Source organism: Lithobates pipiens, unplaced genomic scaffold (genome assembly GCF_037356315.1).
Source record: "Lithobates pipiens isolate NorthernLeopardFrog02 unplaced genomic scaffold, aLitPip1_a1.2 Scaffold_3, whole genome shotgun sequence".
Taxonomy (NCBI): domain Eukaryota; kingdom Metazoa; phylum Chordata; class Amphibia; order Anura; family Ranidae; genus Lithobates; species Lithobates pipiens.
In genome coordinates this window covers 18,092,145-18,119,225 of record NW_027507790.1, presented here as the reverse complement: position 1 = coordinate 18,119,225, position 27,081 = coordinate 18,092,145, and the positions used below count along the sequence as shown (strand labels likewise).

Sequence of the window (27,081 nt, the reverse complement as noted above, 5' to 3'; positions counted from 1 at the left end):
TTTTTTTAATATCACATCCCTTCAAGATTGCCTATATATATATATATGTATATATATGTATATGGGAGAGGTTGCAGTGTCATGGCACCAGCACCAGTGCCACCAGCCCAATTTTTCAGCCCCTGTTTAAACAGGGGCATGTAATTACAATTTTTGATGCAATACTTTACAGCAGGGCTCATTCCTGCACTACAAATAGAGTATATGGGAGAGGTTGCAGGGTCGTGGCACCAGCACCAGTGCATAAGGCCCAACTTTTCAGCCCCTGTTTAACAGGGGCATGTAATTACAATTTTTGATGCAATGCTTTGCAGCAGGGCTCATTCCTGCACTACAACTAGAGTATATGGTAGAGGTTGCAGTGTATAGGTCAAATTTTTCTGCCCCTGTTTAACAGGGGCGTGTAATTACAATTTTTGATGCAATGCTTAACAGCAGGGCTCATTCCTGCACTCCAACTAGTGTATCTGGGAGAGGTTGCAGTGTTGTGGCACCAGCAAGCAGTGCCTAAGGCCCAATTTTTCAGCCCCTGTTTAACAGGGGCATGTAATTACAATTCTTGATATAATATTTCACAGCAGGGCCCGTTCCTGGTCCCACCGAGAGTAACTGTGAGGACTTATAGTGTTGTGGCACCAGCACCACAACCACCAAAGGCCCAATTGTTCTACCATTGTTCAACAATGGCATGTAATTACAATTCTTAGTATAATTGTTCACAGCAGGGCGCTCCAGCGTCCACCAAGAGTCACTTTGAGGGCTAACAGTGTTGTGGCAACACCAACACCTTAGGCCCCCATTTCTGCAGAGCATGTAGGGCAGGCCCCTACTTTCAAACATCCATCTTACAAACGTCTCCTACTTTCCTACTTGCAAACGGAAGGAGACAACAGGAAGTGAGATGAAAAAAGGCGGACGGCAAAAAAAACTATACAGGGGTGATAACCCTTTCCTATGTTTTCCTAAAAGCTTAAAAATAGATTTTTGGACTGGAGCTACACTTTAAAAATGTAACAGTTCAAAATTACAAACAGATTCAACTTAACACAACAAACCTACACAGTCCCTGTCTTGTTTGCACCGCCTGTATAATGCTGTTCTGAGTATATAGGGCCTGGGGGCCCCACACCTTTCCTTTTTTTAATATGGGTATGGGGTTCCCCTTAATATCTGTACAAGACCCAAAGGGGCTGGTAATGGGCGGGGGGGGGGGGGGGTACCTATGCCATTTTTCTCAATGATTTTCATCCATATTGCCGGAACCAGATATTAAATTAAAACCGCAAGCAGTTTTGAATGACTTTTTTTCCGTTAAATGTCATTTTGTTCAGGGACTGTTCTAAACACGGGAAACACATGCCACTTCACAGGCATACTATAGACACCCCCCCCCAGGCAAGATATTTAAAGGAAAAAAAGTCTGTTTTTAAAAACAGGAGTTATTGGAAGTTGTGTGTGCTTCCAGCACAGCACAGTATACATCTGTATATACCCCTTTAACTCTGCTGTTTTCTGGTTATTGTCTGCGTGCCCTGACCGCAGTATACACCGTGATATTCACCTCACCTATATAGCTAGTGGTCCATCTTTAACAATAGAGCTTGCAGTCAGTAGTGTTACTCAGGAGATAGTGCGTGCTGTGTGCGTGCTCTGTACCCAGTACATACCGCTATAATCCACCTACATAGCTGTTCTCTATTTGGGCCCGATTGTCACCTGCAGGAGTTATTGGAAGTTGTGTGTGCTTCCAGCACAGCACAGTATACATCTGTATATACCCCTTTAACTCTGCTGTTTTCTGGTTATTGTCTGCGTGCCCTGACCGCAGTATACACCGTGATATTCACCTCACCTATATAGCTAGTGGTCCATCTTTAACAATAGAGCTTGCAGTCAGTAGTGTCACTCAGGAGATAGTGCGTGTTGTGTGCGTGCTCTGTACCCAGTACATACCGCTATAATCCACCTACATAGCTGTTCTCTATTTGGGCCCGATTGTCACCTGCAGGAGTTATTGGAAGTTGTGTGTGCTTCCAGCACAGCACAGTATACATCTGTATATACCCCTTTAACTCTGCTGTTTTCTGGTTATTGTCTGCGTGCCCTGACCGCAGTATACACCGTGATATTCACCTCACCTATATAGCTAGTGGTCCATCTTTAACAATAGAGCTTGCAGTCAGTAGTGTCACTCAGGAGATAGTGCGTGCTGTGTGCGTGCTCTGTACCCAGTACATACCGCTATAATCCACCTACATAGCTGTTCTCTATTTGGGCCCGATTGTCATCTGCAGGAGTTATTGGAAGTTGTGTGTGCTTCCAGCACAGCACAGTATACATCTGTATATACCCCTTTAACTCTGCTGTTCTATAAAAAAGGCATCTGCAGGAGTTAGTGGGTGTTGTGTGCCTCCAGCACAATATAAACTACCCAACTACTGTTTTACCCAACTCCCTTCAGGCCATTACCATGTCTGGAAGGCCAGCAAGGAGAGGCAGACAGGCGCGAGCCGATAAAAGAGGGCAAGCAGGCTCTGTGTCTAGAGACAACAGTGCTGGTCGTGGACGCGGTGCATTGTCATCAGCACGTGGCCATGGGACATGCTTGTCCTTCTTTTCTGCAGCTGGACATGTTGAACCGCAACATGCCAACGACTTGGTAGAGTGGATGACCAAGCCCTCTTCATCCTCCTCATCCTCTCTCACCCAGTCTCAGGGTAGTAGAAAAGCAGCTGCCAACACATCGTCGTCCCTCCTCTCAATGTCATCATCAGTGACTCCTTCCCTAGACCCACCACGTCCTCCTGAGGAGTCTCCTGAACTCTTTGAGCACAGTGTTGGGTACATGCTCCAGGAGGATGCCCAGTGTTTGGTGGGCTCTGATGATGACACTCAGCTAGAGGAAGGCAGTAGCGTGAGCGCAGAGAGAGAGGATGCTCAAGAAGCACAGCAATCTGGCAGTCATGTTCCACAAGCTGCAGCATACTGCCAGGTTTGCTACAGCGATGAAGAGGGAGGGGATGATGAGGGCACTGACTCCACGTGGGTGCCTGGAAGGAGGGAGGAGGAGGAGGAGGAGGCACATGTCCAACGAGGCAGGATGCCCTCCGGGGGCCAGCTTAGGGGCAGCACACCGACTGAATCACACCGCAGAGCTCCGCCTGCGCAGAGCGCTTCCTCTGCGCGTTATTCTAAAAGTTCTTTGGTGTGGGCCTTTTTTGAGACGAGTGCATCAGATCGCACCGCTGCTATTTGCAACATATGTCTCAAGCGTATCTCACGTGGCCAAAACATCAGCCGCTTGGGCACCACATGCTTGAGCAGACATATGTTGACCTGCCATGCAGCTCGTTGGCAAGCATACCTCAAAGACCCACACCAAAGAACAAAGCGGACCTCTCCTTGCTCCTCATCAGCTGGCATCTCCAACCCCACTAGACCTTCAGTCCTCTCTGAAACCTGCTCTGAGAGGAATGAAGGTGTAGAATTAGGTGTGTCACAGCCAAGTGCTTCCGGGAACTCTGCTAGTGGTACATCCACGTCCGATTATAGCAGGCAAATGTCCATGCCCCAGCTGCTGGACCGGCGGAAGAAATTTACTCCCAGCCATCCACATGCCCAGCGGTTGAATGCTAGCTTGGCTAAATTGCTAGCACTTCAACTGCTGCCTTTTCAGTTGGTAGACTCGGCCCCCTTCCGTGAGTTTGTACAATGTGCGGTTCCTCAGTGACAGGTCCCCAAACGCCACTTTTTCTCACGGAAGGCGATTCCGGCTCTCTACCGGCATGTGGAAGGCAATGTCCTTGCCTCGCTGGACAGGGCGGTCAGCGGTAAGGTGCATATTACCGCTGACTCATGGTCCAGCAGGCATGGACAGGGACGTTACCTGTCTTTCACGGCCCATTGGGTCACTCTTCTGGCTGCTGGGAAGGATGCAGGACAAGGTGCAGTAGTGTTGGAGGTTGTTCCGCCACCACGCCTCCAAAATGCTACTATTGGTTGTGACACACCTCTCTCCTCCACCCCCTCCTCTTCTTCTTCCTCCATGGCCTCTTCCAGTGCTCTGTCCTCAGAACCAGCGGTGCTCCGTAGGCGTTGCAGGGGCTACGCAAGTACGCAGGCAAAACGATGCCATGCCGTGCTTGCGCTGGTTTGTTTGGGGGACAGGAGCCACACTGGGGCGGATGTTTTGTCAGCTCTGCAGGGGCAGGCCGAGAGGTAGTTGACGCCACGCCAGCTTAAGCCAGGAATGGTGGTTTGTGACAATGGCACCAACCTCCTCTCCGCCCTCCGACAGGGACAACTGACCCATGTGCCCTGTGTAGCTCACGTCCTTAACCTGGTGGTGCAGCGGTTCTTGGGCAGGTACCCCGGCTTACAGGATAGTCCTGAAACAGGCCAGGAGAGTCTGTGTGCATTTCCGCCGATCATTTAATGCCTGTGCTCGGCTGGCTGAGCTCCAAAAGGAGTTGAACCTGCCCAAGAACCGCCTTATATGTGACATGCCCACCAGATGGAACTCAACATTGGCCATGCTGCAGCGGCTGCACACGCAGCAGAGGGCCATCAATGAGTACCTGTGCGACTACGGCACCAAGACAGGGTCAGGGGAGCTTGGTTTTTTCTCACCACGCCAGTGGGGCATGATCAGGGATGCATGCACTGTCCTGTCACCGTTTGAGGAGGCCACAAGGATGGTGAGCAGTGACAGTGCATGCATCAGTGACACTGTACCTCTTGTCCACCTCTTGGAGCATACGCTGCGTGGAATAATGGACAGGGCACTTGAGGCAGAACAGAGGCAGGAAGAGGAGGACTTCCTTGCCTCTCAAGGCCCCCTTTATCCAGACAGTGTTCCTGCTGTGCCACCCATCACACAGGAAGAGGGGGAGGAGGAGGAAGAGGAGGAGGAGGATGATTGTGTCAGCATGGAGGTGGAGGCTGGCACTCAGCATCAGCATCAGCAGCAGCAGTCTTATAGGGATGATTTACAGTCCCAAGAAACACGTGGACTTGTACGTGGCTGGGAGGAGGTAGCTGCGGATCATGTTGTCCTTAGTGACCCAGAGGACTCCGGACCGAATGCCTCAGCTAACCTACGCTGCATGGCCTCCCTGATCCTGCAAAGCCTGCGGAAGGATCCTCGTATTCTTCGGATCAAGGAGAGGGACCATTACTGGCTGGCCACTCTCCTTGATCCACGGTACAAGAGTAAAGGTTGCCGACCTTATCTTGCCATCGCAGAGGGAGCAGAGGATGAGACATCTCCGGGAGGCCTTGCAGAAAGCTCTGTGCAACGCGTTCCCAGAGACTGGGAGGTCACAAACTCCTGGTCCTAGACAACGTGTTGCTGAGGCATCAGTCAGAAGGAGCGGTGGAGAAGGTGGCCGGCTGACTGATGCTTTCAGACAATTTTTTAGTCCGCAGCCCCAAGGTATGATTGGTTCCAGCACCCATCGCCAGCGTCTAATTTACATGGTGCAGGAATACCTAGGGGCAAGGTCAGACTTGGACACCTTTCCCACTGAAAATCCTCTGGCTTACTGGGTCTTGAGGATGGATCACTGGCCAGAGCTTGCACAGTATGCAATTGAGCTACTGGCCTGTCCTGCATCCAGCGTTCTTTCGGAACGCACCTTCAGTGCTGCTGGTGGCTTCGTTACCGATCACAGGGTGCGCCTGTCCACCGAATCAGTTGATCGACTGACCTTCATCAAGATGAATCAGTCTTGGATCACCCACAGCTACCAAGCACCTGAAGCTGATGTAACCGAATAATTTTTTTTTGAAATACCACATCCCTTCAAGACTGCCTATGCTGATGCTGAGTGACTGTCCTGTTATGTTGATTGTCTATCCTCTTCCTCCTCCGCTGATATGTTGGAAGAACATTTTTGGTTCTGGGTGATGCCAGCAGCCCAATTTTTCTGCCCCTGTTTAACAGGGGCGTTTAAGTACAATTTTTGATGCAATGCTTTGCAGCAGGGCTAATTCCTGCAATAAAACTAGAGTATATGGCAGAGGTTGCAGTGTGATGGCACCAGTGCCTAAGGCCCAATTTTTCTGCCCCTGTTTAACAGGGGCGTTTAAGTACAATTTTTGATGCAATGCTTTGCAGCAGGGCTAATTCCTGCAATAAAACTAGAGTATATGGCAGAGGTTGCAGTGTGATGGCACCAGTGCCTAAGGCCCAATTTTTCTGCCCCTGTTTAACAGGGGCGTTTAAGTACAATTTTTGATGCAATGCTTTGCAGCAGGGCTAATTCCTGCAATAAAACTAGAGTATATGGCAGAGGTTGCAGTGTGATGGCACCAGTGCCTAAGGCCCAATTTTTCTGCCCCTGTTTAACAGGGGCGTTTAAGTACAATTTTTGATGCAATGCTTTGCAGCAGGGCTAATTCCTGCAATAAAACTAGAGTATATGGCAGAGGTTGCAGTGTGATGGCACCAGTGCCTAAGGCCCAATTTTTCTGCCCCTGTTTAACAGGGGCGTTTAAGTACAATTTTTGATGCAATGCTTTGCAGCAGGGCTAATTCCTGCAATAAAACTAGAGTATATGGCAGAGGTTGCAGTGTGATGGCACCAGTGCCTAAGGCCCAATTTTTCTGCCCCTGTTTAACAGGGGCGTTTAAGTACAATTTTTGATGCAATGCTTTGCAGCAGGGCTAATTCCTGCAATAAAACTAGAGTATATGGCAGAGGTTGCAGTGTGATGGCACCAGTGCCTAAGGCCCAATTTTTCTGCCCCTGTTTAACAGGGACATGTAATTACAATTCTTGATATAATATTTCACAGGAGGGCCCCTTCCTGTGCCCACCCAGAGTAACGGTGAGGACTTATAGTGTTGTGGCACCAGCACCACAACCACCAAAGGTCAATTTTTCTACCACTGTTCAACAATGGCATGTAATTACAATTCTTGATATAATCGTTCACAGCAGGGCGCTCCAGCGCCCACCAAGAGTCACTTTGAGGGCTTACAATGTTGTGGCAAAACCAACACCTTGTTCCGCCATTTCTGCAGAGCATATAGGGCAGGCCCCTACTTTCAAACATCCAATTTACAAACATCTCCTACTTGCAAACGGAAGGAGACAACAGCAAGTGAGATGAAAAAAGATGGACGACAAAACAAATTATACAGGGGTGATAACCCTTCCCTATGTTTTCCTAAAAGCTTAAAAATAGATTTTTGGACTGGAGCTACACTTTAACCACTTTCAGACCGGACCATTTTGCTGGTAAATGACCAGAGGTCTTTTTACACTTTGGCACTGCGCTGCTTTAACTGGTAATTGCGCGGTCATGCAATGTTGTACCCAAACAAAATTTGCGTCCTTTTCTTCCCACAAATAGAGCTTTCTTTTGATGGTATTTGATTGCCTCTGCGATTTTTATTTTTTGCGATATAAACGTAAAAAGACCGCAAATTTTGAAAAAAAATGATATTTTCTACTTTTTGTTATTAGAAAAATCCAATAAACTCAATTTTAGTCATACATTTAGGCCAAAATGTATTCAGCCACATGTCTTTGGTAAAAAAAAAGTCAATAATTGTATATTTATTGGTTTGCGCAAAAGTTGTCACATCTACAAACTAAGGTACGTTTTCTGGAATTTACGCAGCTTTTAGTTTACGACTGCCTATCTCATTTCTTGAGGTGCTAAAATGGCAGGGCAGTACAAAACCCCCCCAAATGACCCCATTTTGGAAAGTAGACCCCCTAAGGAAATTGATAAGAGGCATGTTGAGCCCATTGAATATTTTATTTTTTTGCCTCAAGCGATTGAATAATGACAAAAAAAATTTTTTTTTTTTTTTTTTACACAAAGTTGTCACTAAATGATATATTGCTCACACATGCTATGGGCGTATGTGAAATGACACCCCAAAATAAATTCTGCTGCTTCTCCTGAGTACGGGGATACCACATATGTGGGACTTTTTGGGAGCCTAGCCGCGTACGGGGCCCCGAAAACCAAGCACCGCCTTCAGGCTTTCTAAGGGCGTAAATTTTTGAGTTCACTTCTCACTACCTATTACAGTTTTGAAGGCCATAAAATGCCAAGATGGCACAAAACCCCCACAAATGACCCCATTTTAGAAAGTAGACACCCCAAGCTATTTGCTGAGAGGCATGTTGAGTTCATGGAATATTTTATATTTTGCCACAAGTTGCGGGAAAATTACAAACTTTTTTTTTTTTTTTTTTTTTTCACAAAGTTGTCACTAAATGATATATTGCTCACACATGCCATGGGCATATGTGAAATGACACCCCAAAATAAATTCTGCTGCTTCTCCTGAGTACGGGGATACCACATATGTGGGACTTTTTGGGAGCCTAGCCGCGTACGGGGCCCCGAAAACCAAGCACCGCCTTCAGGCTTTCTAAGGGCGTAAATTTTTGAGTTCACTTCTCACTACCTATTACAGTTTTGAAGGCCATAAAATGCCAAGATGGCACAAAACCCCCACAAATGACCCCATTTTAGAAAGTAGACACCCCAAGCTATTTGCTGAGAGGCATGTTGAGTCCATGGAATATTTTATATTTTGCCACAAGTTGCGGGAAAATTACAAACTTTTTTTTTTTTTTTTTTTTTTCACAAAGTTGTCACTAAATGATATATTGCTCACGCATGCCATGGGCATATGTGAAATGACACCCCAAAATAAATTCTGCTGCTTCTCCTGAGTACGGGGATACCACATATGTGGGACTTTTTGGGAGCCTAGCCGCGTACGGGGCCCCGAAAACCAAGCACCGCCTTCAGGCTTTCTAAGGGCGTTACAGTTTTGAAGGCCATAAAATGCCAAGATGGCACAAACCCCCCCCAAATGACCCCATTTTGGAAAGTAGACACCCCTAAATTTAGGGGTACACTAGTGAGACTAGGTAATAAATGGCGGGTGCCCTGAAACTATAAAAAAATAACTAACCAACCAGCGTCACCTGTAACAGTTATATGGTGATCACTGGTGAAAGGGTTAACTAGGGGGCAATCAGGGGGCTTTATGCGGTAGTATATGGGGGTCCCTGGCGCTATAAAAAGCTGCGGCGAACCTAAATACCTACCTGCCTAACTAGCGTCACCTGTGACACTAATACAGCGATCAGAAAAACGATCGCTTATTAGGCTGGGTTCACACTGGAGCGATGCGGGAACGCCACGAATGCGCGGCGGGTTCCCGCATCGCATGCCTCCCGGCGGCAGTTCACACTGCCCTATGCGAACTGCTGGGAGTGTCAGTGAAATGTTACTGACACCCCCAGATCAGTTCGCATATCGCAGTGCGATCTGCAAACTCGGATCGCATGGTGTGAACACCCATGCGATCCGATTCTGCTGCGGGCCAAAAAAAGGGTCCCGTGCGAATTTGCGGCGGGTGTGGCGGGTGCGGCGAATGGCTGAACTCGAATCGCACAGAGATCAGATGTGATTTGCACTGCAGTGCGGTGCGAATCACATCCGTTCTCAAACCGCTGCAATGTGAACCCAGCCTTAGTGACACTGGCGACGGGGGGTGATCACGGGGTTAAACCTTTATTGGGGGGGTTAGGGGGGTACCTTAGAACTAAAGGGGGCTAACCCTAACTGCCCTAACAGTTATTAGTCACAAATGACACCCGCCGGGTGATCAGGGGGTTAAACCTTTATTAGGTAATAAATGGCGGGTGCCCTGAAACTATAAAAAAAGAACTAACCAACCAGCGTCACCTGTAACAGTTATATGGTGATCACAGGTGAAAGGGTTAACTAGGGGGCAATCAGGGGGCTTTATGCGGTAGTATATGGGGGTCCCTGGCGCTATAAAAAGCTGCGGTGAACCTAAATACCTACCTGCCTAACTAGCGTCACCTGTGACACTAATACGGCGATCAGAAAAATGATCGCTTATTAGGCTGGGTTCACACTGGAGCGATGCGGAAACGCCGCGAATCCGCGGCGGGTTCCCGCATCGCATGCCTCCCGGCGGCAGTTCACACTGCCCTATGCGAACTGCTGGGAGTGTCAGTGAAATGTTACTGACACCCCCAGATCAGTTTGCATATCGCAGTGCGATCTGCAAACTCGGATCGCATGGTGTGAACACCCATGCGATCCGATTCTGCTGCGGGCCAAAAAAAGGGTCCCGTGCGAATTTGCGGCGGGTGCGGCGGGTGTGGCGGGTGCGGCGGGTGCGGCGAATGGCTGAACTCGAATCGCACAGAGATCGGATGTGATTTGCACTGCAGTGCGGTGCGAATCACATTCGTTCTCATAAACCGCTGCAATGTGAACCCAGCCTTAGTGACACTGGCGACGGGGGGTGATCACGGGGTTAAACCTTTATTGGGGGGGTTAGGGGGGTACATTAGAACTAAAGGGGGCTAACTCTAACTGCCCTAACAGTTATTACAGTCACAAATGACATCAATGCAAAAAAAAAAAAAAAAAAATGACATTGGTGTCACTGTGACTGGGGGGCAGGGGTAATTGGGGGGGTGATCGGGGGGTAAAGGGGGGGTGTGAGTGTGCCTGGCATGTTCTACTGTGTGTGTAGAGTGTTGGTGCAACTCACCGATCCGCTCTCCTCCGTGTCGGAACGAAAAATACCGACACGGAGGAGAGAATACATCACTTCCTCTCCTGTGTTTACATTACAGGAGAGGAAGTGATGTCACGGGGGATTTCCATTCGTCGAGAGCGATCGCGAGGGGGTGGCCATGAATGAATGGCCGCCCCCTCATCCCGGATCGCTCTCGAAGGAATGCCGACCGCCGCAGGCACCGGGGGGGGCCCGATCGGGCCCCCCACCCGCGGGCAGGCAGGGACTTATATATACGCCCATATGCCTGCCCGTGCCATTCTGCCGACGTATATCGTCGTGCGGCGGTCGGCAAGTGGTTAAAAATGTACCAGTTGAAAATTACAAACAGATTCAACTTAACACAACAAACCTACACAGTCCCTGTCTTGTTTGCACCACCTGTATACTGCTGTTCTGAGTATATAGGGCCAGGGGGCCACACACATTTCCTTTTTTTAATATGGGTACGGGGTTCCCCTTAATATGCGTACAAGACCCAAATAGGCTGGTAATGGGCAGGGAGGGCTACCCATGCCATTTTTCTGAATGATTTTCAACCATATTGCAGGAACCAGATATAACATTAAAACCGCAAGCAGTTTTAAATGGTGTTATTTCCGTTTAATGTCATTTTGTGCAGGGACTGTTCTAAACACGGGAAACACGTGGCACTTCACAGGCATACTACAGACACCCCCCAGGCACCATATTAAAAGGAATATTTCATTTTTTTTTTTCACTTTAATCGTCATTAAAATCAGTGTTCCCGCCAAAACGGCCGCTTTTAAAACTTTTTATTGCATTGACCCATGTCCCCTGAGGCAGGAGTCAGGTCCCCAAACCCTTTTTAGGACAGTATCTTGCATATCAGCCGTTAAAATTAGCACTTTCCATTTCGAACGTTCGAGTCCCATAGACTTCAATGGGGTTCTAACGTTCGTTACGAACGCGGGGTCCGTTCGAAAGTTCTGGTGCGAACCGAACCGGGGGGTGTTCGGCTCATCCCTACTTGCCATTGAGGCTCTTGATGGGAGACCTCTACAGCCTGCCTATGTGACTCATGAGACTGTTCCGTTGTCCATGGCTGTAGGGCTCTTCACCATGAGATAATCCAATTCCAAGTTATTTCCTCACCTAAGTTTCCGCTGGTTATCCTTGGTTACAGATGCACAACCCCTCTTTTGATTGGCTCCATGCTAAGGTTCTCTGCTGGTCGCCACAATGCAGAAAGACATGCTTCCAGAAGGTAGTCAAGGTCCTGTGCACCTCTTCACTCTCCTCCCTTCCGGAGGAGTACTCCGATTTTAGCAATGTCTTTGACAAAGGTCAAGCCAGTAGTTTGCCTCCACACTGGTAGTATCATTGCGCAATTGACCTTCAACCTGGTGCCATACCCCCTCATGGCTGGGTTTACTCTTTGTCAGTCTAGGAGGATAAGGCCATGGAGGAGTATGTTGCATATGCAAATCCTCATCTCCTGCTGGTGCTGGTTTTTTCTTTGTGAAGAAGAGTGGTGAACTGAGACCTTGTATTGATTATAGTGGTCTCAATCATTTCACGATTACGAATGCCTATCCGATTCCATTGGTTATGGAGTTATTTGACCGTCTCAAGGGAGCAACAGTTTTCACAAAGCTTGATTTGAGAGGGGCATACAATCTCATGAGGATAAAGGAGGGCAAAGAGTGGAAAACTGTGTTTAATACCAGAACAGGCCATTATCAGTACCCTTTTGGCCTTTGCAAAGTCCCAGCAGTTTTCCAGGAATTTATTAACTATGTCCTCTGAGATTTGTGGCAGTTATGTGTGGTGGTTTATCTCAACGATATCCTCATATTTTCCAAGTCCCTGGAGAGCCACCACACAGAAGTCTGTTGTGTGCTTTAGAAACTAAAAGAGAACTATCTCTAGTGTAAATTGAAGAAGTGTGAATTCCATCGTGAGCAGGTTAAATTCCTGGGTTCCACTGCTGGTTTTTCGATGGACCCAGAGAAACTTTCAAGCAGTCTTACAGTGACCCTGACCCATGGATTCATGTCCTCTGCAGCGTTTTCTTGGCTTTGCCAACTATTATCAGAAGTTTATTTGTAACTTCTCGTCTCTGGTCAAGCCCCTGACTGATATGACCAGAAAGGAGGGTAACCCACAGAGTTGGTCTCCGGAGTCCATCAAGGCCTTTGAGAGTCTCAAGTCTGCCTTTGTTTCTGCTCCTGTGTTTGTACATCCTGATCCTACGTTACCTTTTATCCTCGAGGTTGATGCTTCTGAGACTGGAGTTGGGGCCCTTCTATCTCAACTTCCTACCTCAGAGAGCGCTATGCATCCTTGTGGCTACTTTTCCAAGAAATTGTCACCTGCGGAGTGCAATTACGAGATTAGTGACAGAGAGCTGTCAGCGATCATTTTAGCCCTAAAAGAATGGAGACATCTCCTCGAAGGTACCACTGTGCCAAGTTTTCATTCTTACTGACCATAAGAATCTCACATTCTTGTCTGAGGCTAAATGCCTCTCTCCCAGAAGGGCACGATGGGCTCTTTTCTTGTCAAGTTTCAACTACATTGTCTCATTCTTACCCGTTACTAAGAATGTAAAGGCTGACGCTTTGTCACGACAATTTTCTTCCACTTCCAAGATGGAGTTGGTTCCAGTTCCTGTGATTCCTCCTGATCGTATTCTGGCTACGGTTCGCACCAGTCTCACTTCTCCTTTGGATGACAAAATTCTTGCTGCTCAGGTCCATGCTCCTCCTGAGAAACCTTGTGACCGCTGCTTTGTCCCAGAGAGTCTCCGCACTGCCATGCTCCAGACTTACCATTCTCCCAAGGCTGCTGGCCACCCTGGGAAGAACCAACTCTTTTGGGCCATTTCCCAACAATTCTGGTGGCCTAGTCTATGTGCTAATGTAACCACCTCCATAGCTGCCTGTTCTGTGTGTGCTCAGAGTAAGACTCCACAACACCTTCCAGTGGGTCTTCTACAACCCATACCCGATGGAGCAATGCCCTGGACCTACCTGTCTATGGATTTCATTGAGGAGTTACCCAACTCCCAGGACAACACAGTTATCCTTAGGGTGGTTAACTGGTTCTTGAAAATGTCTCATTATATTTCACTTAAGAAGTTGCCCATTTCTAAGGAACTGGCTTCCATTTTTGCTTGGGAGATGGACTGCCCAAGTTGATTGTCTCTGACAGGGGTAGTCAGTTTGTGTTCTGGTTCTGGCAAGCCTTTTGTGCACAGTTGGGAAGTAAGCTTGATTGCTCATCTGCGTATCATCAGCAGTTTAATGGGGGCACAGAACGAGCCAATTAGTCCTTGGAGCAATTCCTACGATGCTATATTTCTGACCATCATAACAACTGGTCAGACCTCTTACCATGGGCAGAGATTGCTCATAAGTGTCTTGAATTCTGCTTCCCTGTTTTTCCAGCTTCCATGTTGCCTGACTCTTTTTGTTCTGCAGAGTATTCCTGCATTTTCAACCTTCCATGTTGCCTGACTATTTTTTTTCCGCAGAGTATTCCTGCATTAGAGGAGCAACTCTGTGGTCTTCATTCTCTTGGGCACAAGTCCAGGAGGCTTTGCGACATGCTGATGATAGGTACAGACTCCATGCTGACTGCAGACGTCTGCCTGCGCCTTCCTACCAGGCTGGGAACAGGGTCTGGCTGTCATCTCACAACCTCCGACTTTGTGTTCCCTCCCTGAAGTTAGCACCTCGGTTTATTGTGCCTTTCCGTATTCTTTGCAGGATTAACCCAGTGGCTTATGCATTAGACTTTCCTTCTCATATGTGTTTCTCAAATGTATTTCATTTCCTTATCTCCTTATTAAAACCTTTGGTCTGCAAGCGTTTTACCACCTCGATGCCACGCCCTCACCCTGTTCAGATTGAGAACCATGAGGAGTATGAAGTGCAGTCCATTGTTGACTCCCGTAGGTTCCGTGTGTGCATACAGTACCTGGTGCATTGCATGCTACTCCATGTTTTCCATAGATGTTTTCCCCTCAAGCCTGGCGGTCCTCTGAGGGGGAGGGGTCATTGAGCAGGGGGTACTGTTAGGGCTGGGCCTAGCCCTTCCTTCTCATAGCTGGCCGCCCAGCTGTTGTCCAATTGCCAGCACCTATTTCTCCACAGTGACTCGCCAGTTGATGATCCTGCTAGTCAGTCCTGCCTACTTAAGCCATCCAGTCCAGATCATCTCTGCCTTCACCTTGATCACATCTCTAGAGATACTCTCCTGTGTTTCTGTTAAAGACTTGCTTGGCTGACATTTCTTCTGGCTCTAGATCCTGCTAGCTGTTCTACTACACTGTTTTCTGGCTCCCTGACATTTTGACTTGTCTGACTATCCATTCCGGTTCCTAAACTCTGGCTAGGTTTTGACTATGTTTACTCTGTTTACCTTTTTTTATTATTATTAACCACTTCCGTACCGCCTCACGCCGATATACATCCTTACTTTGAAGAGAAATATCGTTGTTATGGCAGTAGCTAGCTGCCATAACCCCGGTATCCTCTTCTTTGGCTGGCAGTCCGCTTTCCGATAAGAGTGGTCTCTGTAGCTGATTCACTGTGAGATCACTTTTATCGGCCACTTACCGGATGCTTTCAGAACTTCACCCTTGCTTTTTTTTCTTTTTTAAACTGTGTAAGAATAAAAATAAAAGGTAAAATAAATAAGAAAAAAACATTTTTAACCGTGTCCCATCCCGCCAAGCTCGCATACATGAGTAGCGCCCACATATGAAAGCGGTGTTCAAACCACACATGTGAGGTATCGCCGTGATCGATAGAGCGAGAGGAATAATTCTAGCCCTAGACCTCTTCTGTAACTTAAAACATGCAACCTGTAATTTTTTAAATATCGCCTATGGAGATTTTTAAGGGTAAAAGTTTGTTCCCATTCCACGAGCAGGCGAAATTTTGAACATGAATGACATGTTGGGTATCAATTTACTCGGAGTAACATTATCTTTCACAATATAAAGAAAAATTGGGCTAACTTTACTGTTGTCTTATTTTTTAATTCATAAAAGTGTATTTTTTCAAAAAAAAGTGCACTTGTAAGACTGCTGCACAAATACGGTGTGACAGAAAGTATTGCAATGACCGCTAATTTAATTCTCTAGAGTGTTAGAAAAAAAATTATAATGTTTGGGGTTTCTAAGTAATTGTCTAGCAAAAAAAATGTTTTTAACTTCTAAACAACACATCTCAAAAAGAGGCTTGTCATTAAGTTGTTAAACAAGTGTGATTGAACTCTACATCTGTCTCAGTCTGATTCATGGTTTCTGACACCAACTGCAGCAGCTTTTTGTTGTTCCTCTGGAGGGTGTCTCCCAGCCAACCCCCACTCGATCAGGAGGACTGAGAGGTGCAATGTAGGCGTGATGAAGCATATTATATTTTAATGAATGTATCCTCAATGCTAGTTTTTCTAACTATATCCATATTTCCAGATGACCATGTTTGAAACTCAGAAAACTAGTGGATTATTGAATAGAATGAAATTAAAATTGGATACACGTCAAGTATGATATTGATCTTATTGTCCCCAGAAGATGTAATGTGTCCCATCCGTCTTCTCAACATTATAACATAGGCATGTTTGGTCCCTACTTGATTGTTAGTTTCTTACATTTTGTACATTTTAGTTGATACTTGTTACGAATGTAATTTTATCATATCAAGCTTTATTGAATATACAGTTGTATGCAAAAGTTGAAGAACCCCTGACAATTTCCATGATTGTCATTTATAAATATTTGGGTGTTTGAATCTGCAATTTAATTTTGATATATTAAATAACTGAAGGACACAGCAATATTTCAGTAGTGAAATGAGGTTTATGTTTAATGGATTAACAGAAAATGCGCAATATGCATCAAAACTAAATTAGACAGGTGCATAAATTTGGGCACCCTTGTCATTTGAATACCTGTAACTACTTAGCACTGATTAATTGGAACACATAATTGGTTTGGTGAGCTCATTAAGCCTTGAACTTCATAGACAGGTGCATCCAATCATGAGAAAAGGTATTTAAGGTAGCCAATTGCAAGTTGTTGTTCTCTTTGACTCTCCTCTGAAAAGTGGCAACATGAGGGCCTCAAAACAACTCTCAAATGACCTGAAAACAAATATTGTTCTACATTATGGTTTAGGGGAAGGCTACAAAAAGTTATCACAGAGATATAAGCTGTCAACGTCCACTGTGAGGAACATAGTGAGGAAATGGAAGACCACAGGTACAGTTCTTGTTAAGTGGTAGGCCACATAAAATATTGGAGAAGCAAAGGGGAAAGGAAGGTGAGAACGGTCAAAAACAGCCCACAGACCACCTCCAAAGACCTACAACATCAACTTGCTGCAGATGGTGTCACTGTGCATCCTTCAACAATTCAGTGCACTTTGCACAGGGAGAAGCTGTATTGGAGAGTGATGGGAAAGAAGTATTTTCTGTACACACGCCACAAATGGAGTTGCTTGAGGTAAACGCACATTTGGACAAGCCAGCTTCATTTTGGAATAAGGTGCTGTGGACTGATGAAACAAAGATTGAGTTATTTGATCATAACAAGGGGCGTTATGCATGGCTGCAAAAGAACACAGCATCCCAAGAATAACACTTGCTACCCACAGTAAAATTTGGCGGGGGTTCCATCATGCTGTGGGGCTGTGTGGTCAGTGGCTGGATATTTCAACAAGACAATGACCCAAAACACTGCTCAAAATCATCTACTCGGGCATTTATGAGGGGAACAAGTACAATGTACATCCCAGTCCTCAGACCTGAATATCATTGAACATCTGTGGGGTGATTTGAAGCGGGCCGTCCATGCTTGGCAACCATCAAATCTAACTGAACTGGAGATGTTTTGTAAAGAGGAATGGTCCAAAATACATTCATCCAGAATTCAGACACTAATTACAGTCTATATGAAGAGTCTAGAGGCTGTTATTTCTCCTAAAGGAGGCTCTACTAAATATTGATGTCATTTTTCTGTTGGGGTGCCCATATTTATGCACCTGTCTGATTTCGTTTTGATGCATATTGCACATTTTCTGTTAATCCAATAAACCTCATTTCACTACTGAAATATTACTGTATCCTTCAGTTATTTGATAAATCAAAATTAAATTGCAGATCCAAACACCCAAATATTTATAAATGACAATCATGGAAATTGCCAGGGGTTCCTAAACTTTTGCATACAACTGTAAATACCAGACCAAGATATTAATTTGCTTAAAACCATTCCTGGGCTGTTTTAATTACTATTTTCTGATAACTGTTGGCAGGCTCTGGTTTGATGGAGGTTTACAACATGCAGTCATGATCAGTATACATTAAAACCTGTTGAGGATTGTGCTAAGAGGTTTCATGACATTGCTATTTTAATGATGGTGCTTTCTTAGAATTTTTTTGATGCTTTGTTCACGCTGGCTAAGTACTATGAGGGGGATTTACTAAAACTGGAGCACACAGAATCTGGTGCAGTGCTGCATGGGAGCCAATCAGCTTCTAACTTCAGTTTGCTCAATTCATCTTTGATAATAAAACCTGGAAGTTGATTGGCTCCCATGCACAGCTGCACCATATTCTATGTGCTCCAGTTTTAGTAAATCTTCCCCTATATATATTCAACTTGATCTGTTCAAGCTGGTTGTTTTAGATGGGGTAAGGTTATATGAAATGTGTCAGTTCTTTGTCTGGCCCCACAGACTTAAATCTGATTGTTTTGTCACTGAAATTTGGGAGAAATTAGGATGCCACTGAGTTTTGTAGAAATCACTATTCAGTTTGGGGTTCACCAGACCTCATTATCATCACAACCCTGACTAACTAGGCATAGATTTGAAGGTGTTGCATGGCATTGCAAAATGCTGTGGTAGGTCATTTGGTTCAATGTGCTAGTCACCTTGTGCATGTTGCCAACTCTGGATCCAGCAAAAGAGTTCCAGACTGCTTCCTTCTCCATGTTTGATAGCTGTGGTCATTCACTGAGGAATGACCCTTTCATTTAATGCACTGTAATGTACTAAAACACTGCATGACACACAATAAATTTGAATAAAAGATTTAACATTTTGATTTGTCATTCCATTAAACCTTCTTCCAGTCTTCAGTATTCCACAGACAGTGATTCCTAGCCCAGACAAGCCTCTTTTTCTTATCTTATCATTTTAACAGTGAGGCCGCGTACACACGGGCGGACTGTTCGCCCAACTTTGTCCGCTGAACAGTGTTTCAGCGGACAGTCCGCTCGTGTGTGGGCTTCAGCCGACAGTTTCAGCGGACAGTCTGACGAACAAAGTTTTTCGGAATTTCCGTAAGACAGTCCGCTGAAACTTGGTTTCAGCGGACAGTCCGCTCGTGTGTAGGCTTGTTTGACAAACTAAGTTTGGCGCATGCTCAGAAAGGATTTACACGGCGAAGGTTGCATTGCAGTGTATTGGACGTCGAATTACTCGTCCCGTCGTACGTGCCGTTCACGTCATCGCGCACGCTTTCAGCGGACTGTTCGTTCATCGTGTGTGGTCAAGTCCGTTCATGCAAATTTTGAGCGGACTGTTTGTCGGATTGTTTGACGAACAAAGTTGGGCGAACAGTCCGCCCGTGTGTACGCGGCCTGACTGTCTAATAGCCACCCATCTACAGCTCAATGTCTTCTCTTCACAGCTGAGCATGATACTTGCTTATTTCAACCAATGTTGATCTGTGCTTGATGCTGTTGTCTTGTGACTTTTATCCACATATTTTGTGATTGTGAACCGTTAGCTCCCACATGAAAGGAAGTATTTTCCCTTATCAATAAACATGCAGGAAAAAACATGCTCACTCAATCCACTTCTGTTACAATTGACCCACACGATTTGTGTTGCCACACACTGGACAATTGCATACCATTTGAAATCTACTTCTGTACCTTTTCCACATATAATAGTAGATGACATCAAGCTCATAGTGAAAATTTTCCACACAATTAATAATACCAAGAAAGCCTTTAACCTGAAATGGGATCCTTGTTTTTTTTTTTTTTACAATACAGCAATTATTGTTAATTATTAATTCATACAGATACCCTCTACATCAGGGATATGCAATTAGCGGACCTCCAGCTGTTGCAAAACTACAAGTCCCATGAGGCATAGCAAGACTCTGAGAGCCACAAGCATGACACCCAAAGGCAGAGGCATGATGGGACTTGTAGTTTTGCATCAGCTGGCGGTCCGCTAATTGCATATCCCTGCTCTACATGATAGTATCCAAATGTTGTTTTTCAATTTTTTCTATTATTTTCTTTTTCTTTCTATTATTTCATGATAATAGTTATTTGAAGCATTGCTTAGTCATATGATATATAAAATTACCATACCATCTGTATACAAGAACACGTGTTCAATGTAAACTTTTCATATGTATTTTCCCTCAATGTTTCTTCAAATATCTGTAAGAATTTTTTTTTTTCAATAAAAAGTTTGTAAACAAAAAAAACAGAAGCCTTGTCCTATAAGGGCACCTATCATGCAAGCTGCTGACTGTTAGATACTTGTTTTGTAACTCGGCAGTGGCTTTGGGTCTGCCAGACCTGTTCCTTCCAGAGTTTACTCCAGTTTCCAAATTTCTTTTGATGATAATAAATATTGTATCCTTTTTCCACCATCTCTAAACCTGCTGCTTTAGACAGTGACCAACAGGTGTATTATGGAAGGTTGGAGGATCTAACAATTGGCCCCATAATAGCAGTATTTTGCTAGTAAGAAGCAGGTGCAGCCCATCTATTAGGAGTCGTCTGTGCGCCCCCCCCCCCCCCCCCCTCTCTCTCTAGGCCACAACCTATATGAGTAATGGATAGATTCATGCATAGCATGAGTCTATCCATGGCCACTGCAGCCACCCCCTATTCATGTGCCGACCCCTTTCAGGGCACCGGGTACATTAATTACAGCAGCCAGGGTTTTTTCTTAAGCACCTGATTAGAGCCAGAGGCCATAATAGGCTTCAAAATAGGATGGGCTTGGTTTGCAGAGAGTGCGACCGGAGCCCACCCAGGTGTGTTACAACATTGAATGAATATTCACTGTTACAACACTGATCCTTCTCCCGGCCATTCGGGAAGCTGGTCTGATTGGCTGAAAGGACAGGCAATCCTATTCAATGCCTAGCTAGGAGGAGAAGAGCTGCTGGCCAATGCCTGGATGCCAGTCCCTTCTGATGCCTGATTCCCGCCGATGCTCCTCGGATGCCTGATCCCCACTGCTCCTCGGATGCCCAATCCCCACCGCCGCTCCTCAGATGCCCGCCGACTAGATGGGGTGAGTGCTCATGGACTGACCGGCAGACAGCGGGGGGGGGGGGTTAGGTTGTTAGCGGCATCCCCCAACCAAAAAAACACCAGCTGCCACTGGTAGGAAGAATGCTAGAAGCAGTGTGATGTGAGTCTAAATAACGTTTTATATTTTCAGCAAAAACGTTTATGGAAAGCCTCAAGCATTTTAGATAATAGCTATAATACCTGTACAAAATGACTCCTATAATAATATAATGAAGTTAAATGTATAATTTTTTCATTGCAAACATGCAGACTAATCCTTTAGATTTTGCTATTTTTCTTATTCCTTTTCAGATAGTATTATTTCTGAAGCCATAGATCTAGCATGACCCATTTTCATTATTCACAATAATTAAAAAGCACAGGACTGCACATTTTAATATAAATTTATATGCAACCCACTTTAAAAAAATCTATATTTTTTTCCTGATGAGCCTTAGGCACACGTTAAATAATCCCAGAAGTAAACTCTAAGTATGCGAGAGTGAAAATGTATCATCATTATATATCATAATCTGATCCTTTTAATTATTTGTTATTAATTATGTAAAGTGAGATATTAAATATTAACAACAGCATTATAGACAAAGCCAGAAATGTGTGCTCTTTTTTTCCTTTGCGCACTAAAATCACTTCAAAGTTCTTTTACACTAGGGAATTAACCCATTTGTCACCAGAAGGCTTTGATGGTATCCTTAAAATACTGTATAGGAGCAATAATTAACTTAATCATTACTATTAGCATTTTGTGTGCACATATTAAAATATATATTCAGGTCATTTATTTTGTGTTTTTAATTTAAGAATTTATTATTTGTAGGTTTTAGTAATTCAAAATCCTCACAATGGCTTTCTTACAGATATTCCTAAAGTAACACTGAAGCAGTATTTTGTAGCATAGCTAACTATTTCAACCCTTTCATTTCCATGTGCACATGTGATCAGTTATGACACCAGCCATTTGATGGCTTGGCAGTTTGGTTGAGAGCATAAACAACTGTAACAGTTATTATTCACAGCATGCCTTCAATCTCACTTGTTTGGCTACCAGTTAATTGTGTGTGATTCCACAACATTGGAGAGATTTCCTTTTACTTCCCATTGTGTTTCCAGGGCAGAAAGTGAAGGGTAATCTCCCCAACTGGGCAAAGACAGCAAAAAAAACAAAAAACTAATAGGGTCTGTCCCTTCCCTATGCTAAACATAGAATGTTTTGGTTTTGCATACACTTTAAAGTGGCATTAAACCTAGACTATGAAAAACTCCCATTACATACTATATAACAGAGTGTGCATAGTCACAAAGCCACTTCTTCACAAAGCCGCTGCTCCTCCCATCTTCTCTGTGTCCCAACTGCAGCCTGAGATTGTGTAGACCAGCTGGCATCCTCTACTGAGCATGCTCAATTTCAGTTCCCTTCTATGCTCTCCATTTCCTCCTTTTTCTTATCTACACAACTCAAATGACTATAGAGTCACACATGTGGGCGTATAAACAATGATAAATGACACTCCCCTCCCTCCTCCATGTCCTCCTGTTGCTAAACACTATGGGGCGAGATATATAATGCTGATTGATTACAATCACTAATAAACTCACATAAATGGTTAATTGTAATATAAATCAGTAATAAATGTATCAAATGTAATTGCTAATACCTGTAAAGTAAAAAAAGAGCCTAGGATGCAGATGCCGTCTGAACAAAATGAAAGCTAGTGTCAGTCATCTCTGAATTTGCCTACATCATATTACAGCACAAACAATACAAATCTGATGTTTCATAAAGATTTATAGGGAGCTGTAAAACAGTTTTATGAAATGTATAGTTTCATTTGTATTGCTCCTCTGAAGCACCAATCAGGGCTTGCCAGACACAGACTCACACTGTAAGAGCATACATTAGCAGAGTAATAGAAGCCCCCCCCCCCCCCCCCCCCAAGGATATTTCCCTGCAAATAAAGAACAAGGAAAGATCATGTGACCACACAACAGAGCTGCAGAAATAAGGTACCTACAGGATTTTTAAAATAAAACAAAATACACTGGCATGATATACAGTGCCTTGCAAAAGTATTCACCCCTTTGGCTTTTTACCTATTTTGTTACATTACAGCCTTTGGTTCAATGTTTTTTTATCTGAATTATATGGATCAGAACACAATAGTCTAAGTAGGTAAAGTAAAATTAGAAAAATATATACATAAAACTATTTTTCAGAAATAAAAAAATGATAATTGGCATGTGCGTATGTATTCACCCCCTTTGTTATGAAGCCCATAAAAAACTCTGGTGCAACCAATTACCTTCAGAAGTCACATAATTAGTGAAATGATGTCCACCTGTGTGCAATCTAAGTGTCACATGATCTGTCATTACATATACACACCTTTTTGAAAGGCCCCAGAGGCGGCAAAGCCTAAACAATAGGCATCACTAACCAAACACTGCCATGAGGACCAACAAACTCTCTAAACAAGTAAGGGACAATGTTGTTAATTACAAGTCAGGGTTAGATTATAAAAAAATATCCAAATATTTGATGATCCCTAGGAGCACCATCAAATAAATCATAACCAAATGTAAAGAACATGACACAACAGCAAACCTAAGGTAACCCTGGAGGAGCTGCAGAGTTCCACAGCAGAGACTGGAGCATCTGTACATAGAGTTGGGCTTTATGGCAGAGTGGCCATAAGCAAGCCATTACTTTCAGCAAAAACAAAATGGCACCTTTTCAGTGGGTCTGATGAACCTAAAATGTAACTTTTTGGCCATCAAAGAAATCGCTATGCCTGGCGCAAACCCAACACATCACATCACCCAAAGAACACCATCCCCATCGTGAAACATGGCGGTGGCAGCATCATGCTGTGGGGATGTTTCAGCAGTCGGGACTGGGAAACTGGTCAGAGTTGAGGGAAAGATGGATGGTGCTAAATACAGGGATAGTCTTGAGCAAAACCTGTACCACTCTGTGTGTGATTTGAGGCTAGGACGGAGGTTCATCTTCCAGCAGGATAATGACCCCCAGACACACTGCTAAAGCAACACTTAAGTGGTTTAAGGGGAAACATGTAAATGTGTTGGAATAGCCTAGTCAAAGCCCAGACCTCAATTCAATAGAAAATCTGTGGTCAGACTTAAAGATTCACAAGAGCAAATCATCCAACTTGAAGGAGCTGGAGCAGTTTTGCAAGGAAGAATGGACAAAAATCCCAGTGGTAAGATGTGGCAAACTCATAGAGACTTATCCAAAGTGACTTGTAGCTGTGATAGCCGCAAAAGTTGGCTCTACAAAGTATTGACTTTAGGGGGGTAAATAGTTATGCAAAAATCCCAGTAGTAAGATGTGGCAAACTCATAGAGACTTATCCAAAGTGACTTGGAGCTGTGATAGCCGCAAAAGTTGTCTCTACAAAGTATTGACTTTAGGGGGGTGAATAGTTATGCACATTGACTTTTTCTGTTATTTTGTCCTATTTGTTGTTTGCTATACAATAAAAAAAAAAAAGTTGTGAGCATGTTCTGTAAATTAAATGGTGCAAATTCTCAAACAATAAATGTTAATTCCAGGTTGTCAGGCAACAAAACACAAAAAATGCCAAGGGGGGTGAATACTTTTGAAAGGCACTGTACATGATTTACGTGAATGAAATATGGCAAATAATACTTCTCTGTTTAGTATTTACTGCAGAAGACAACAAACCCCTTACACAGGCTTTACTTTAAAAGTCATCAAAAGTGTGCTGCTAAGGATAATGATGAAGTGAACGTCTACTAGAAATCTCTTAACTGATCTGGGGATGGTAACATTAAAAAATAACTGTTGCCTTAGGTTACCAAATATTTCACATCATATCAAAACTTTTTTTGTTGAAGTCTAAAATGTGTGTGTACTGGCCACTATCTATCATTGAGCTTAAGCTTTACTACCTTTGACCCTCTACTTCTTGTTCATTTAAGATTTGTTTCTAAATTTTTATCTGATAATATTAAAAAGGTATTTACAGTATTTGTTTTCTCTTTTAGGAGCATTCCTGATCCCATATATAATTATGGCTATATTTGGAGGTGTCCCACTTTTCTACATGGAGTTAGCTCTAGGACAGTTTCATAGAATTGGCGCTATCCCCATATGGAAACGCATATGCCCTATTTTTAAAGGTAAGTTTCACTTCACTTACAAATATTTGGATTTTTCATTAAAAATAGGCAGAATCATGTTCTTATACATGCATACAATTTAACTTCTACTCCAAGGCACCACAATGAGCAAAGCAAAAGAGGTGCCACAAAAACAAAGATTCATATTTTGAAATTGAGCAATTTCTTTGGATGTAGTTTCTATAACAACACATGGTCATAACATCCCAAGTTTATAAGATAGTTTTCTATACATCCTGAGTGAAATGAAATGTAGGCTGCAGATTGTAAGGTACCCGTTGAAAGGTTTAGTCCAGAGTGGAGCTTTGGCTGGGGGTTGAGGCATTAGCATAGTCAGGCAGGCCAGGTCAGCAACAAAAAAAAAGGGAGAGAAAAAGGGGTTCTCCCAAGAGGGTCAATTAGGACACTAAGATTTATTTAATTTATTATTTCATTATGTAGAAAAAAAACATACAACAGTAATTTTATGAGACAAAGGAAACCAGGACCAGCATCCCCCAGTTTTTAAACACAACAACGTTGTCTTTTTAATTTTATCATGTTGCCACACGCTTAATGCCTGTTCTACAATAAACTGCTATGCATCCGGGGTACCCTGCCCTGATTTATTTAAAGTGAATTTGATAAGTATGTATGTCTAGTGCATGTCTAGTCATGTATGTGCATGTCTAAGTATGTATGTATGTCTAGTCATGTCTAGTATACCTTACTTTAAGACTATGCACATAAAAGTCAAGCATGCATCCTGATGGTTGCTTCAAAGAGTGTCTTTATAAGCTTGTGTGTGAATGATGGCACAACTATCAGTCCGTCCCAGCCTGCTGGGGTGTAATCCTGGACTCTGAACTTTCTTATCGGCCCTACATCCAATTACTGTCCAAATTTAGCCAACTCATCCTCAGCAACATTTCCAAAATAGACTGCTTCTTAACCAATGACACCACAAAGCTTCTCGTTAACTCCCTGGGTAGATGTGTTTCACAGAGTTACGCTGTGAATAAGCATAATGTAACTGTGTGAAACGTGTCTATCCGATGCACTTACTACCATCCTGTGCTGTGTTCTGTTTTGTATTTTATGGAAGATTAAAAGGACTTTTGTTACTCCAGTGTGCAGGCACTCCTTTTTTAATATCTATTGCATGGCGGCTGAACCGAGGCTTGCATCCGTGGGAGGAGTCCTTATCCCAGCTCACCTGGATCTACTCACCTGGAGCAGTGTTTTTCTTGTCTCCATTGTTTGTATCTCATGTCATAACTACTGCAACTCCCCCTTCATTACCTTTGCATAGACTATCCCCCCTTCAGTCCATACAAATGCTGATGCCTGGCTCCCTGGTCACATTCTCCCATGCTTGCCTCAAGGACTTCTCCAGAGCCTCTCCTTTCCTTTGAAACTCTCTACCTCAATCTGTCCTTCTATTTTCTCTGTCAGCTCATTCCCCACAGTTATTACCTTTTTTATCACTTGACCGTCCCTGTTAGGTTGTAAGCTCTAAGAAGCAGGGCCCACTGATTCCTTTGTATTTCATTATTGTATTGTAATTGTACTGCCTTACCTTTGTAAAGTACTGGGCAAACTGTGTTATATAAATTCTAAATAATAATAAGCTTGTGTGTGCTGGCTATTATAAACTTCTTAACATCATCGGTAGTTAAACTGGACCCTTAAAATGTTACTAAACCCACAACAGTAAAATCAGCCTGTATATGCAGTAAAGCATGCTTGTTATACTCACTGTGGAACCTAAGGGGTTAATCCTCCGCATTGTGCAAAAAGGCTGTTTGATCTTGTCGCCTCTGATCCTCCCCTTATTTTACTGTCCTAAATCCATCTACTGATAGAACAGTGCACACTCTGCATGTGCTCAGTTTGGTGTGTATTGCTAGACAGAGGTATTTTTTTTTGGGAGGGTGCATGTGCTCAGCACAGGGCCAATCAGTACTGTCCAAACAGAAAGTCAGGGGTCATGCAGCCTCATAGGACAGTCAGAGCA

General features: G+C 44.1%; 1 protein-coding gene across 3 annotated transcripts in view; it reads left to right on the top strand.

Annotated features, from left to right (window-relative positions):
* The window catches only part of LOC143940200 (sodium-dependent serotonin transporter-like), a 107,401-nt gene that overhangs the window by 15,508 nt on the left and 64,812 nt on the right, over positions 1 to 27,081 (top strand). For 2 of the 3 annotated variants that reach the window (XM_077461345.1, XM_077461344.1), the window contains exon 2: positions 24,951 to 25,085. In XM_077461345.1, the coding sequence (XP_077317471.1) occupies positions 24,951 to 25,085 (135 nt within the window). Of the gene's footprint in view, positions 1 to 22,981; positions 25,086 to 27,081 lie in introns of those variants that run through there. The other variant, XM_077461347.1, reaches the window with a different exon arrangement.